General features: G+C 41.0%; 1 protein-coding gene across 1 annotated transcript in view; it reads right to left on the bottom strand.

Moving 5' to 3' along the window:
* Positions 1–15,688, bottom strand: part of trpm5 (transient receptor potential cation channel, subfamily M, member 5) — a 197,583-nt gene that overhangs the window by 102,723 nt on the left and 79,172 nt on the right. The window contains exon 4 of the mRNA XM_039744779.1: positions 1,690–1,870. Coding sequence (XP_039600713.1) covers positions 1,690–1,870 — 181 coding nt within the window. The remainder of the gene's footprint in view (positions 1–1,689; positions 1,871–15,688) is intronic.

Raw genomic sequence — 15,688 nt, 5'->3', positions numbered from 1 at the left:
CATTCATTTCACTTATGATTCTTTCAAGTTTAAATTGAACTGACTTCAAACTGAATCATTACTGGCGAATGAGAATGCTGTCATTGATGATTCTTTTATTTGTCATACAAGTACAATACAGTAACAACACATTTATATTAGAATGTATTAATTGTTTTGTACAATTTGTTATTGGACTTAATTTAAAGAGAATATATAAACATAATATTAATGTCATAAATTGTTCATGAATGGTTCATGTATAAATATACATACATGATTTTGTGTTCCTTTGTTCATTTAATATATTAGTTGCACAAAACTGAACCTTACAAAAATGTTATTCTATTTTCTAATGACTATTTACTTTCAAATTGACTTGATGCACACCTTTTTCCAACTCTTTGAATGTACCGGTAATGTATCATTCAGTGCTTCTTTCAAGTTCAGCAGGAGTCATTACCCGAGAATGAGGTACATGATTCTCACTCATTTGGTTCATTAACTGAACCATTACCTGAGGATGAGGTGCACTATTTTCATTCATTTGAATTGTAAACTGAGTCATCACCTTCAAACGAGTTACACGGTTTTCATTCACTTATGATTCTTTAACATATCATCTTATCTACTCTCTATATATAAAATCCTAAACCTAAAAGTGCAACGATTTTTTGTGACTTTTTAAGTCGCATTTTTTGTCAGGCTTATTTTAAAACCTACATATATATGTTTTGGTATCATTCTTACCAGAATTTATTGAACTTTAATGTGATGTTGTTAGGTTTTCAGATTCTTATTCTGTTTTTAAATTATAAACTAAAATATCAAGAAAGTCATGGTTTTTAATATCGATAAAGTTGTGGTTTTTATTTTTGATTGAGTAAACTTTCTTTCACAGGAACAAACTATTAAAAAAATGATCTATTCATAACACCAATGTTTGTATTTCGGTGATTTAGTTAGCTGAAGGTCGAGTTACGATGACACCCACTGCACACCACTTTAGACTTCACGTGATTTTTCCTGTTATTTAAACAAATCATTTTTCTATCTATAAGAATGTCAGTTAAAACGTTTATTTAGTCTCTTATAAATACTCATTGAGCATAGTGGACCTCTGTTTAACGGAAATACTCCAAGCAGTAACAGAGTAAATATTTTATTCTCATTTCATGATTTTTACTCTGTTAAATAATAATTAATTTTTCTTTTACGTATTTATAGAATTTCGTGATTTCGTGACTCCAATAAATAATCATTTTTCTTTTGTACATTTACAGAATTTATTAATATTCTGGCCGCAACTGGGGGTTGGGTGCCGAAGCTTGGCTCCCCTAGTTTTAATTATATATTTTCACAATGTTGTCATAATCAGTGCCTTCAAACAGGACAATGTCATATGACATTAAAGGAGCAGTCTGAAAGAATCAAATCAATAAAAAGAATCAAAATTGTTACAGGAAAATAACTTATAGAATTCATCCTATTGACAAGGATATATATAACAACTTATTTTCTACAAGCACAAGAAGCAGACGTACCACACTCAGGTGAAAGAGGGTAACAATTCTGACTGAAGAATCACAGCCTTGCAATTTACAGTCTAATGCCTTAGATACAGGAGGACCGTACTGCTCACCCAGCTTCCTCTAAATGTCACTAACTCAGCTTGTCCCTTCTTCAGTATGTAATCAAACCTCAGCTCACCTGTACTTTGTGCTGCCTTCACAAGGCCCTTCCTCACAGTGTCTCGAAGCCATGGCTTCATCTGTAAATGCCCCTCACCACCCATCATCGTCACCACAAGATTCGGGGCAGACAGGTTCCAGGCCTCTGTCAAGGTTGAATACAGTTCAGCTGCATTTGTGCTGTAGGGCTCCTTTACAAACTGCAATAAAACATAATAACACAACAAAGCATGAAGTAAAGAACATCAACCAATATCTGAAAACCTGCTGTACACACTGCAAGTTCTCTTCATTCCAGCATCATTATTTCTTCTACCAACATCCTAAAAGAGTGTGTGCTAGGTGCATTGATGAAGTACTGAAATTTGAATTCAAGCAGAAAGAAAAGATAAAATACTTGAATGTTTCAGCATTGAGTGAGGTCTTCAGTGATATCCCTCAAGCCGATGTGTGTCCTCATTTACATTAACAGCACAGTTCCTGCAAAGTGAGTAAATTTACAAAGAAGAGCCCAACTAGAGGGTCATTAAATATGAGGAGGCAAGTAAAACACCTGCACAATCTTCAAAAGAAAGTTAAGATGGACAAGGGAATGGTGCTAGACAAAGGTACAAAACTAAAAAGAAGTGATCATCTAAACAAATAAATTTCAATTGAAACTTTGCATATGAAACAAAAAACTCACTAAAAAGAAATCTGTTCTGGGGTTTTAAAATTGTTTTTGGGATGGAGAATAGAGACCATTGCTTCTTAAAGCCTTGTTCACATTTCTATATTTACCTATATTTTCTACAGCTATAGTACGTAACCAGATAATTGTTAAAATCAACCATATTTTATGGCCCTCATTCAAATCACTGCAGAGAAGTACAGTGCATTTCTTTAAAAATGGAATATGCTGAATGTTTGCTGTACAAAGACGAAAAAAATGCATCAATTAAATACATTTCTGCAGTTTTTCTATGTGAAAATGTTCTACAGGGAACCCAAAGCAAATGCCCTTTCCTGTCTGATTCCAGTGATGAGGCTAAAGATATGCAGGTTTCAAGGAGAAACATGCCAAGTATTGTGTCAGTCTGTGATGTTATAGACTTTCAGCAACTTTCTCAAACTAAATAAGGAGAAAAACAGAAATCTTAGTAACTGGCAAAAATGCATATAATGAGGGTAATCAGAAATAAACTTGATCCCTTAGGTTTATAAGTCAAGACAGAGGTAAAGAATTTAGGGGTAACTATTGACTCTGACCTAACCTTTAATTCACATATTCATCAGATTACCAGGGGCCTCATGCATAACGCCGTGCATAGAATTCATACTTAAACATGGCGTAAAGACAAAAGTGGAAATGTGCGTATGCACAAAAAAATCCAGATGCATAAATCTATGTGAACACCAACTTCCACGTTCTTCTGCTCCATAAATCCCAGTCAGAGTGAAATGTAACGCACGCACCTGTTGCTCCTCCCCAACTCCTCCCATAATTACGCCTCTTTGAATATGCAGATCTATATAAATAGCCCTTAACCTCAGCATTCTGTGAAAAGGCAATGGCAAAAGCATGGGGGGAAATAGAAGAATTTCAGCGAATACCAAGTGGAGGCAATGAAAAACTTACTATTTGTCAGTTTAAACAGTGGTATAACCAACAAAAGGAAGTTGACCGAGTGACATAGAGTGTTGGAGAAACTCGAAAGCTCAAGTTCACAAAGTCACACAGTGCCCGAAATAAAAAAGAAGTTGTCAGATATTAAAGTCGCAGTGAAAAGGCGAGTCGTAGCCCACCGTCTGAGTGCCATATGAAAGCTTATTAGGGTACAGAAAAAAGAAAAAAAATAGGGGCACAGTGGGGAAAAAAGCTTGAAATGTCAACTTTAATCTCGAAATTTCCACTTTAATCATGTAGTTTATTTTGTCATTAAAGTTGAACATCATAAACTTCATTTAAAAATCGTTTAATTTACAAGTTTCTCAAATACCATCATAACTAAAGCAGCACGTTAAATGCTTTATTTTGTTTTTGATCTTCTATGTGCTCTGTGTGTGTGAATCACTACTTGCTTCTTAAACCGGCTCTCTTCCTCCGACAGGACACAGAATCCATTACATTCGTGATATTACAACTCTCTGAATAATTTAAATACTGAGATGTATACTTGATATCATTTTCATGATGATAGGAGTTGTGGTTCCAGACCGCGAGGGGGCGTCCGTCCTGGTTATGTTGGGGGCCTCGGGTACAGGGCTTGGAAGCCCAACCCTGTAGGGACCCGTGGCCACCGCCAGGCGGCGCCCTGATGCCGGTTTATCCCAGGGTCCTCGGCCGGGCGGAGCCCGGCCGGGCGCTTGAGGACCAGAGGAAGGCGTGTGCCTCCTCCAGACCGAGAGGGGGGCGTCTGTCCTGATTATGCAGGAGGCCTCGGGTAGGGGGCTTGGAAGCCCAGCCCTGTAGGGACCCGTGGCCACCACCAGGCGGCGCCCCAGTGCCTATTTATCCCGGGAGCCCGGCACTTCCGCCACACCAGGAATTGTCGGGGGGAAGACGACAGGGGACACCCGGACGGCTTCCGGGTGCGCAGCCGGCACTTCTGCCACACAGGGGTGTGGCCAAGACTAATTGCCGGGAAGCAGCTGGAGCCCATCCGGGTTCCTATAAGAGGGGCCGCCTCTGGATGTCGGGAGGTAGTGAGACAGAGCTGGGGAGAGGACTGGAGGCGGCCAGGAAGAGAAGGCACAGAGACTGTGAGCCCTGGACATTGGGGGAATCGGAGCAAGAGGCACTGCGATTGATGCATTACAAACTTGTAAATATTGTAAATAAACGGCGTGTTGGGTGAACTTAAGATGTCCGTCTGTGTGTGTCCGGGCCAGCTTTCACAGAGTTAAAGCATGTTTTTAAACATGGGAACACGGTGGCGTAGTGATAGTGACGAGCTGGCACCCCATCCAGTGATTGTTCCTGCCTCCCACAAGATGCTTGCTGCGCCATGCGCAACCTTCAATGAAATAATTTATTGCAGCAGTACTGTCTCTTTCAAACGTACTAACCCCCAATTCCTGTCCTTCCTTTTCTTTCTACAAGTAACCAATCGCCACATAATCAGCTCTATAATAAACATTAAACCATCTGAAAGCTTATAATGCAGATTCTTCAAAACTATTAAAATTGAAATATCTTCATAGTACATGTTTAATTATTCTATCCATCTATCCTTCCAGTGTCACGCCAGTCCCAGCAAGAATACAGTGCGAGGCAGGAACAATCCGTGAATAGAGCGGCAGATTGTTGCTAGCGTTGCGACACCGTGTCCTCACATGTTTAATTATTAACAATATAGATTATTTAAATGATGTGTATATATATATATATATATATATATATATATATATAATATATATATATTTGTATAATGTAATTAACATATTTTGCTGCATTTCATCTTTTAAAGGATATTGTCATCATATGTAAATACACGCTTTATAAAGTGGCTCAGGTTGTGCAATATTATAACTGTATCGCAGGTTTATAGTGAGGTGATTATACTTATAAGAACAAACAGTTCTACAAGGATCACTTGATGGACTGATTGAGTGCGTTTAGAGTTCTTAGGATGAAACTGTTTCTGAACCACGAGGTCCGTACAGGAAAGGCTCTGAAGCATTTGCTGTATGTGAGCAGTTCAAATAGCGCATGGCTTAGGCAGCATGTGCTTGATGCTGTATACCGATAATTCTTTTTCGGTTCAGTTGTTGTAGAGCTGTGATTCCACACTCAGACACAGTGGGATAAATACTTGAGAGTAACAACGTTAAAGCAGCTATGGTATTTGTAATAGTTTGGCCATTTCGTGGACCATTATATTGTTACAGGTTAATTACAATCAGATGCCTTAAACTAATAAACAATATACGGTTAATTTCAGTGTACTTGATAAAGCTGCTTCATGGATGTGGATCTAAAAAAGAAAGGAACACCACACAGGAACAAAAGCATTGCTTTGACGCTGGGTGCCGCTAGTTCGCAAAACCGAATGGAGAACTTGCATACGCCGAGCATTTAGTTGGCGTGAAAATTTGCATGGCTTTATGCCAAGTTTAGGTTTTATACATTGTGATTTGAGCGTGGAAACTGGAGTACGCAACATTTTTGTGCGTACACACCGTTTATACATGAGGCCCTAGGACTGCATTTTTTTCTTAAGGAATATGACTAAAGTTAGACCCCTCATAACTTTACAAGACACTGAAAAATTAGTTCACATTTGTGTTTTCAGTCGACTAAATTACTGTAATGCACTCCTTACAGGACTACCTAAGAAAGCCATCAGTCGGTTACAGTTAGTGCAGAATGCAGCAGCAAGAAACTTAACTAGAAAAGAAAATCTGAGCACATTTCACCAGTTTTAATGTCATTACACTGGTTCATTGGTTAAAATAGTACTAATGGTTTATAAAGCCTTAAATAATCTCATCCCATCCTCTATTTTGGAATGTCTGTCTCTTTACACTCCAAGTCATAAACTCAGATCTTCAAATGAAGATGACTGCTTATAATTCCAAGAGCCAGCCTGAAAAGAAGTGATTAGGTGGCTTTTTGCTGATATGCACCAAAAATTTGGAATACTTTACCAATAGAAATTCACCAGGATAATATTTTAGAAAAATTTAAGAACTGGGTAAAAACCTATTATTTTAAAATGGATTTTTAGTAGTTACATTTAATTGTATCCCTGTTAGTCTATATGGGCATTGAATTATCACTTTTCTCTGGGCTCTGCAATTCCCTACTAATCTGTACTTTTCTCTGCTGTCTTTTGTGGTTTTTATGTGGTGGTGATCTGCGCCAACACCGCCTGATCAACGTACCACTCTGCCCCCTGCGTTTATGGATTGAATGGTGGGTGACCCATATGTCCACATGACCACCATCAGGTTCAGTTTCTTCCATGTGAAGCCTGAAAACAGTAAGGGCTGATTTAGAAAAGCTATATTAGGTAGAATGCCCAGTGAGGGCCGGTTGGTCTTTTGGCCTTGGAACCCCTGCAGATTTTACTTTTTTTTTTCACCAGTCTAACTGGAGCTTCTTTTTTTTTTTCCTGTCTTCCTGGCCATTTGAACTTACCTTTGTCTTTCTTATATACCATATGATATTATTGCCTAATCTTGTTTATGTTATATATTAACTTCCTTCTTTTTCATTTTGTAAAGCTCTTTGAACTACATTGTATAAAAATGTGCAATACAAATAAATATTGTTATAAGAAAGACTCTCAGACATAATGAAATGGGTATGAGGCCTCCAAAATTAAGCCATGCAACATGCCAGGACCTTCACTTGCCAGCAGAGAGGAGGTTCACCCAGTCCAGCTTGCTCCCCAGTACAATCTGCAGGTTATGGCCTAGTATGCTCCAAACAAGGACAGCTGGCAAAATAAATAGAAAAGTTCCAAAATATAGAAAAAGAAACACAAGAAGACGATAACCACAAACCCCTGGCTTATAGGCAAAACACCAAACTAAAGTTCTTTATAAAAAGAATATTTATTCTCAAAAATAGCAAATGACAACAAATTGATCAAAAAGCAAAAAGGAGGTGAAAAGGAGTTGCCTAAAAGTCAAAACAGCAAACAAGTCCCAAATCCCAGTCTAGGAACAGAATCCTTAATGCCAGCTGAACACAGTGTGATTTTGTACCCAGTCACCTAACATGCCCCCAATTTGTGTTGTCCGATTGTGTCTTACAATTGGGCTATCGTACAATCAGAAGAATCTCTGTCATCTCTGAAAATTTAAGTCAGCTGTCTAAAGGTGTAGCTGTCTCATGAGCCCATTTTCTGATGCTGCATTCACATTTCCTGAAATTCATTGTGCAGCAACCATAGCCATGATCATTTTCACCTTTTTTGAGCTAACCATCCTATAGAAACACACATACAGCTAAATGGCCAAAGACAAAAGAATCAAAAGAAACGTCTACTGAAACACCCAAAACAAACACACACATTGGTAAGTAACATACAGTAACTGAAATACCTTCAATGTAAAATAGACTGTATTGTTAGTGCCTTCCCAATCAACTGCGTGTCTACTTGCGCCTTTTCCTTTTCTTTGTATTTTCAGAGCACAGCTCTTTTCTTCATTGACATTTTGAAAAGCTTGTGGCCATATTGTTTTTTTTTGAAGGCAAAAGATTTATTGCAATATGAAAATGTGTGAAACTGTCTGTCTGGGCCATGTACATGTAAAGTTTGAGCACCTATGTTGTGGCATGACAATCAAATGGAAACATGCTTGTACAGCTGGAGCACATATACGACTGGCAACTCGAGTCACTGAACACAAGTTCCAATGATTGCACAGTGTTGCCCGACATCAATGCAGAGCGAGAAATACCTACAAGAATGACGAACACAGTGATCTTCTGATCTGAACTTCCTATTCTCTGGCCTAAATAGCCAGAGGGAGGGCTCAGGATTGGTGGCATCAGGGTGGCCCCACCTCCTGGAGCTCCACCCACAAAGTGCAAGGAAGTAATGGGGCATCGTCACAAACATAACAGAAAATACATAAAAATATGAAAGATAATAATTCAAAAATTAAACAAAAGTAAATCGTAAAATACACAAAAATACATAACATTCAATGCCTGTTTAGGATTGTGATTGCCAGGTATGTCATCATAATTGGCACAGTGGGTATTGTACTACTAGAATAACTACAACACACATCACACTGCTCAACAAAATTTTTGACTTGTGATTACAAATCCAAACCATATTAGGTGATATCATTTACTGTTAAATTCTGCTCCGTACTTGTGATATTTTTATTTTTATACTGTATTGAGGATTTCTTGTGTTCTCATCCATCCATCCATCCTCTTCCGCTTATCCGAGGTCAGGTCGCGGTGGCAGCAGCTTGAGCAGAGAGGCCCAGACTTCCCTCTCCCCGGCCACTTCTTCTAGATCTTCCGGGAGAATCCCAAGGCGTTCCCAGGCCACCCGGGAGACATAGTCCCTCCAGCGTGTCCTGGGTCTTCCCCAGGGCCTCTTTCCGGTTGGACGTGCCCGGAACACCTCACCAGAGAGGCGTCCAAGAGGCATCCTGATCAGATGCCCGAGCCACCTCATCTGACTCCTCTCGATGCGGAGGAGCAGCGGCTCTACTCTGAGCCCCTCCCGGATGACTGAGCTTCTCACCCGATCTTTAAGGGAAAGCCCAGACACCCTGCGGAGGAAACTCATTTCAGCCACTTGTATTCGCGATCTCGTTCTTTCGGTCACTACCCATAGCTCATGACCATAGGTGAGGGTAGGAGCGTAGATCGACTGGTAAATTGAGAGCTTTGCCTTACGGCTCAGCTCTTTTTTCACCACGACAGACCGATGCAGAGCCCGCATCACTGCGGATGCTGCACCGATCCGCCTGTCGATCTCACGCTCCATTCTTCCCTCACTCGTGAACAAGACCCCGAGATACTTGAACTCTTCCACATGGGGCAGGACCTCTCCCCCAACCCTGAGAGGGCACCCCACCCTTTTCTGGCTGAAAAGGGGATATTTTTTTCTTGTGTTCTGTTCTGTGTATTGTATTGTATTGACCCCCTTTTTTGACACCCACTGCACGCCCAACCTACCTCTTTGAACTGCCATTTCCAAGGTTTCTTCCATTTTTTCCCTACAAGGATTTTTTTTTTCATTCCTTGTCTTCTTAGAGAATCAAGGCTGGGGGGCTGTCAAAGGGCATGGCCTGCCAACGACTGCAGCACTTCTTGTGTGATTTTGGGTTATACAAAAATAAATTGTCTTGTATTATATTGTATTACAGTTGGGTAATTTGTTTTTCACTAGAGAAATGTATTTAAAGACTAAATGACAGGCACAAACGTTGAAAGTTTTTGTAGAAAAATATTTCCAGACAAGAAGCAAACACCTTTCTTTCTATGTCACTGCTGTGAATTTCACTGATGAAGAAACACTATTTGTCTTGTGAAATTTTTCTTGAATCACTGACTCGTCAATTCCAAAATTTTAAATACCAGCAATTTTAAACGAACCCATACCTTTAAAGAAAACACAATAATTATTATTGCATACCTTGAAGAGTGTAGACTGTGATCTTAAGATAAAGGCCTTCCTTAAAATTCCAAGAATAGTTCAAACCAATGTAGGCGGCAGAGCTTTGAGGTTTTGGACAGCTAGACTTTGAAATGATCAACCTGCCGTTATCAGAGAAGCCCCATCAGTCCCAGCAGTTGAATTAAGGCTGAAGGCTGACTTTTAGCTGAACATTCAACTGTGAGATCTGCTCTTAAGGTTGTTTGTATTATTTTTTCCATGTTTCCATTTACCTTCTGTGTTGGCACTTGCTCTATTTCCTCAATATTCAGTATTGTCATATACGATGGATGTGTTTTCAGATGTCTATATATATTGCACATATCTAAATTTCATTCTCTCATCTGGCCAGGAAGCAACAAAACTGTGGCAAGGTATTCTCCGTCTCAGCCAGGATCCTGGCATGACATGCCAGCAAGGATGGACTGGCATCCCAATGGGGTTGGGCAGAGACCCTTACTCAAACAGGAGGCCAGTAAAGTGGATGGACAGGGGGTGGTGGCCTTCCAAGACTTCAAGCTCCCATTTTATGCAACACACTTGCAGTTCTCAGGGAGTACTGGGAATTGTAGTCCTGCGGGGCAGTCCATGGGTGGGAGTTGCAGAAAAGGTCTATCCCTATTTTGTGGGCTTCTGCCTCACCTGGAAGTGCTTCCTTCATGCAAAATCCTTACAGCAGAAGTACTTCAGGGTCTGGCATTAAAGAAGCCACCTCATGTCCTTCGGGGAGTTGGAGTTGGGAGGAAGAGGACAACACTGGTCTGGAGGAGTGAAGGAAGGAGCAAAGAGAAAGAAAACAAAAGTATAAGAGTGCAAAAGGGTATTCTTGAGTAATAGAAACAGGTTATTTGAACCTGAAACTGTTCTTGGACAATTGTGTCTGAGGTTTGCGGGTATGTGACACCTTCTAGTAGGCACAAAATTAATATAGAGATCTGTATAATGTATTGTCGCATGCGGCTGGGGGTGGAGCCCAGCCGGGACACCCAGGAGGACCGGAGGAGGGCTTGTACCTCCTCCAGACCGCGAGGGGGCGACCGCCCTGGTTGTATTGGGGGCCAACCCTGTAGGGGCCCGTGGCCACCGCCAGGCGGCGCCCCGGTGCCTGAAGAAATCTGGAGCCCAGCACTTCCACCACATCAGGAAGTGATGGGGGGAAGAAGACAGGGGACACCCAGAGGGCTTCCGGGTGCACAGCCAGCACTTCCGCCACACTGGGGTGTGTCTGCGGAGGAATGCTGGGAAGCAGCTGGAGCCCATCCGGGTTCCTATATAAGGGGCCGCCTCCCTTCATTCAGTAGCGGTAGTCGGGTGGAAGAAGGACGGCGCTTGAGAGAGGACTGGAGGCGGCCAGGAGAAAGGCAGTTGGACTGTGAGGCCTGGACTTTGGGGGATTGGTGCAAGAGGCACTGGGTTGTGCACTAACTGAACTTGTAAAAATAATGTAAATAAGCGTGTGTTGGGTGCAACAAACGATGTCCGTCTGTCTGTGTCCGGGTCAAGGTTCACAGTATGTAAAGGCAAGGTGCAAAATAAAGGGTTCCCAGGGATCGGCTACCCTCCTAATTAACCGTTTGTACCCCCTTAAATCCTGAAAATTTAAATTGTGGGACATTCCTGAAAATAAATTTTAAAAATACTATAATAATAATAATAATAATTTATTACATTTATATAGCGCTTTTTTTTCAAGGCACTCAAAGCGCTTTACATACAAGGTGGGGGATCTCCTCAACCACCACCAGTGTGCAGCATCCACCTGGATGATGCGACGGCAGGCATAGTGCGCCAGAACGCCCACCACACACCAGCTTACTGGTGGAGAGGAGACAGAGTGATGAAGCCAATCAGTGTATGGGGATGATTAGGAGGCCATGACGGTCAGAGGCCAATGGGCAAATCTGGCCAGGATGCCGGGGTAACACCCCTACTCTTTCCGAAAGACATCCAGGGATTTTTAATGACCACAGAGAGTCAGGACCTCGGTTTAACGTCTCATCCGAAAGACGGTGCTTTTTTACAGTATAGCGTCCCCATCACTATACTGGGGCATTAGGACCCACACAGACCACAGGGTGAGCACCCCCTGCTGGCCTCACTAACACCTCTTCCAGCAGCAACCTAGTTTTTCCCAGAAGGTCTCCCATTCAGGTACTGACCAGGCTCAACCCTGCTTAGCTTCCGTGGGCAACCAGTCTAGGGCTACAGGGTGATATGGCTGCTTGACACACACACACACACACACACACACACACACACACACACACACACACACACACACACACACACACACACACACACACACACACACACACACACACACACACACACTATCTCACACACACACACACACACACACACACACGATTAGGGGACAACTAAAGGACTTGAATAAAAATAATTCCACTCCTGACTGGGGGTGGAAAAATGCACTTATACTCTCTTTCAATTCCTTGCAGACCATTCTCGGGAAGTCCCGCCCAGTTCCGGGGCAACCAATGACATCACTGCCGGTTCCAACCCTAATGACATCACTTCCTCTACTTGCATTTAAAGACCACCCATTTTAAGGCAGCAAGTCAGTTCTGTTTTGGACTCAGTCGTGTGAACATGTCTGTTCTTTTTGATAGATTTAGCAGCCAGGAAATATTATACGGGTGGCTGCCCCAAAACTTTCCAATGTCTCTTTGTCGTTCTTGTGACCACACATTACGGCATTATCAAGCATTCACTGTCCTGCATTTGCCAGAAGGTATTGTCAGTAGGCAGCTGTCTGTAAACGCTTCACAGAGTGGGAGGGGCTAGATGCTTGAGTGGCAGCAGTCCATCGAATAGGGAAATGGAGCACAGATTATAACGAGCCTTAGGAGGACTTAAGAAAGAGGACAGAGTCTTTGTGAGGACAAGAATAAATAAGAGCAGCACAAAGTGCACACCTTAGTCTTAATGATGCTGAAGAATGTCACAGTGAATTGTTGATACCATGAAATTAGTGTTCATGTGGGAAAGACTAACTTACTGCCTCCCATGCATTTAGCTAACTAGAGCTGCAGTGATGGTTCACAAAAAGAAATTTCCTTAGTTCTCATGTTGAAAATAGCCATTTAAGCATTGCACACAATATGTAAGTTTATATATGTCATGAAAAGTGGTCATTCTGGGTGATGCCGATCAAAAGGTGGTTTGGCTTTTGTTTGCAGATTGCATATCTATATGTGATGCAATCTGTCTGATAGCACTCTGCATTGATAATTTATTGCATAGAGTGCAGAAGGACCCCTTATTACCATGGAATATTATTATGGCCAAAGCAGGGTTCCTCCCCTGACTCCTGTTGAAAGTGCTTCTTTTTGTCTTCTTTGTGTTCCTTTCATTGTTGTTCATTCTTTTCTGCTATTTTTCTTAATATTGTTCTGTTCATTTATTATTTATCTAATTCTGTTAACTCTTTAAACCTGGCAGGCTGGTATTCGGGCCATCTTCAAAACGATACCGTATACACTAGTGTTTAAGTTCTCCCGCGGATAAGTCAGGGCTTGATTTTACTGCATAATTTCTATTTTATAATGTTGCTGTATAAGTCAAATGCAGAAAACTCACACTATTGGTCCAAGAGATTATGATATGCTATTACCCACCTGAGAGAGTAACCACCGAGCATATAGCCTTTTTTTCTATGTATTGTGCCTACGTGACCACACGGTAATACCCAAACTAATCCGAAGCGACTTTGCACTGTTTAGTGTTTTTTGTATCTCACACCCTCATACACCTTTATCGTAAGAGCATCCCTTATCTATAATAGAGCGTTCGATCAGAAGAAAATATGAAGCTGGTTTTAAATTAAAAGTCATTGAAGTGGCGAAAGAAACTGGTAACTGCACTGCTGCAACAAAATTCAATGTGTCTGAGAAACTGGGGCGAGATTGGAGGAAGCAAGAAAAGCTAAAACAATTTAAGTTTTGCATTTTTCAACGGGTGTATAAGTCGGGGTCTGATTTTATGATCAATTTTTCGGGTTTCAAGACCTGACTTATACGATATATACCTGAAAAGCAGGTATAATGGCCCCCCTATCTACTGTCATAACCGTGCTAACCTGAATAAAATAAAGGCACACGCTTATCCATTATGCTACTCTTATGTTACTCTGCTCTCTAAATATTATAGTTTGCTGCTGTAGAGATCACCTCTCTGCAGTCATTACACCAGGTGAGTTTGGTGTTTCCATTGAATCTAACATGTTTGTATCTGAAAAATGAAGTAATGGGGAATTATAATATAATATAATATAATATAATATAATATAATATAATATAATATAATATAATATAATATACTGCCATGGGCTTGTGCCCTGTCTGGGGTTTGTTCCTGCCTTACGCCCTGTGTTGGCTGGGATTGGCTCCAGCACACCCCTGTGACCCTGTGATATAGTGGGTTGGACAAAAACTGAATGACTAACTAATATAATATAATATAATATAATATAATATATAATATAATATAATATAATATAATATAATATAATATACTTAGTTATCCATGCACTCACCCATCCATATTTTAACCGACTTCTCCTTAAAGGGGCACAGGAGGAGGTAGAAAGCAGCCCCAGATGCAGTCCCAGCCATTTGACCCTACGCTTACTGAACCAATTTGTTGTTGTCAGTTAACCTAACATGCGTGTCTTTGGGATGTGGACGAAGAACTCATATTCCACAGGGGAGGTCACCAATGAGGAAGGTGTTACCAGGACTCTGGAGTTGTGAACCAGCGGTGAAAAATTTCTATGGCACTCCTCATTTTAAAACATATTAGTTTTGATGAAAACAGGCACTTCAGCCTGTCAATTATAACTTTTAACATGAACAAGCATCTTTGTTCAAGCTTTGATCCGTGACCTAGTCTTGCCCAGCTCTCAGCTATGCTGGTATGTACGCTTAAAACTGGTCATTTCTCGTTCCAGCAGAGAACAAAAACATTCCGGCCTCAGGCCCCTGTTTATCAGTAACTGACAAAGAAATGAAAATGAATCACGTACTTCTCCAATTATCTGTGTCTTTAAGAAGTGTAATCAACAGCTGTAATTCAGTCATTGCCTTCCCTGTCCTGCATGGCTCCACGCGTGAAATAAAGGCTACTCCTTCCATCCTGAGAAGGGTTCTGTGAATTTATCTTTTCCAAGCCTAACCTTCCTTGTTAGTCATATTCATCTAATGACTGCAGAAAGTCACCAGGTGGAGATCTGATGGTCCCCAGTGCACTACCATCAACCACACTACTAAGTCACTTATCTCAGCATATCTGAGACCATCTGAGTGAAGAAAAATTCTGTAATTTTTCAAAATACTGTGCACCTCTATTGTTTTTTTTTATTGAAGAGCTTGTTTGAAAATAACAGCTGGCCTCCACAGAACTAGTCCCATTATAATTTTAAGCACTTCTGTAAGTTTCCCCTTAACTTCACTTAAACTGAAAATATCAAACTCCTTCAATTGCTCCTTGTAACTTCTGGGTCAGACTTATAAAGCCTACATATAACGTCTCTGTCTCAGGTTCACTCTTTGGTATTTCTGATCATAAGCTTATTGAATGTAACTTTAGCATTATTACCACTACATCTGTTGAGAAAAAGTCTGTCTCCTATCACAACATTAGGTCTGTTAATTCCGATTTTTTTGCTGCTTCCCTTCTGTCTTCATCTCTTTCTGGCCTGTATAGTCTTTCATCTCCTGACAGCATGGTTTTCCTTTATAACAACGGCGTTTCCCAACTACTAGATAACTTTACTCCCTTACGGGCTTGGCAGTTTCCAGTCACCCACTCCTGTCCCGGGTGCACCCATGAGCTCAGAGCTATGAAAGACAATAGCCAGCGTCTTGAGCGGCTTTACAAGAA

Source organism: Polypterus senegalus, chromosome 1 (assembly GCF_016835505.1).
Source record: "Polypterus senegalus isolate Bchr_013 chromosome 1, ASM1683550v1, whole genome shotgun sequence".
In the NCBI taxonomy this organism is placed as follows: domain Eukaryota; kingdom Metazoa; phylum Chordata; class Cladistia; order Polypteriformes; family Polypteridae; genus Polypterus; species Polypterus senegalus.
Note: the sequence above shows the minus strand (reverse complement) of the source record. Positions and strands in the feature narration are given on the sequence as shown.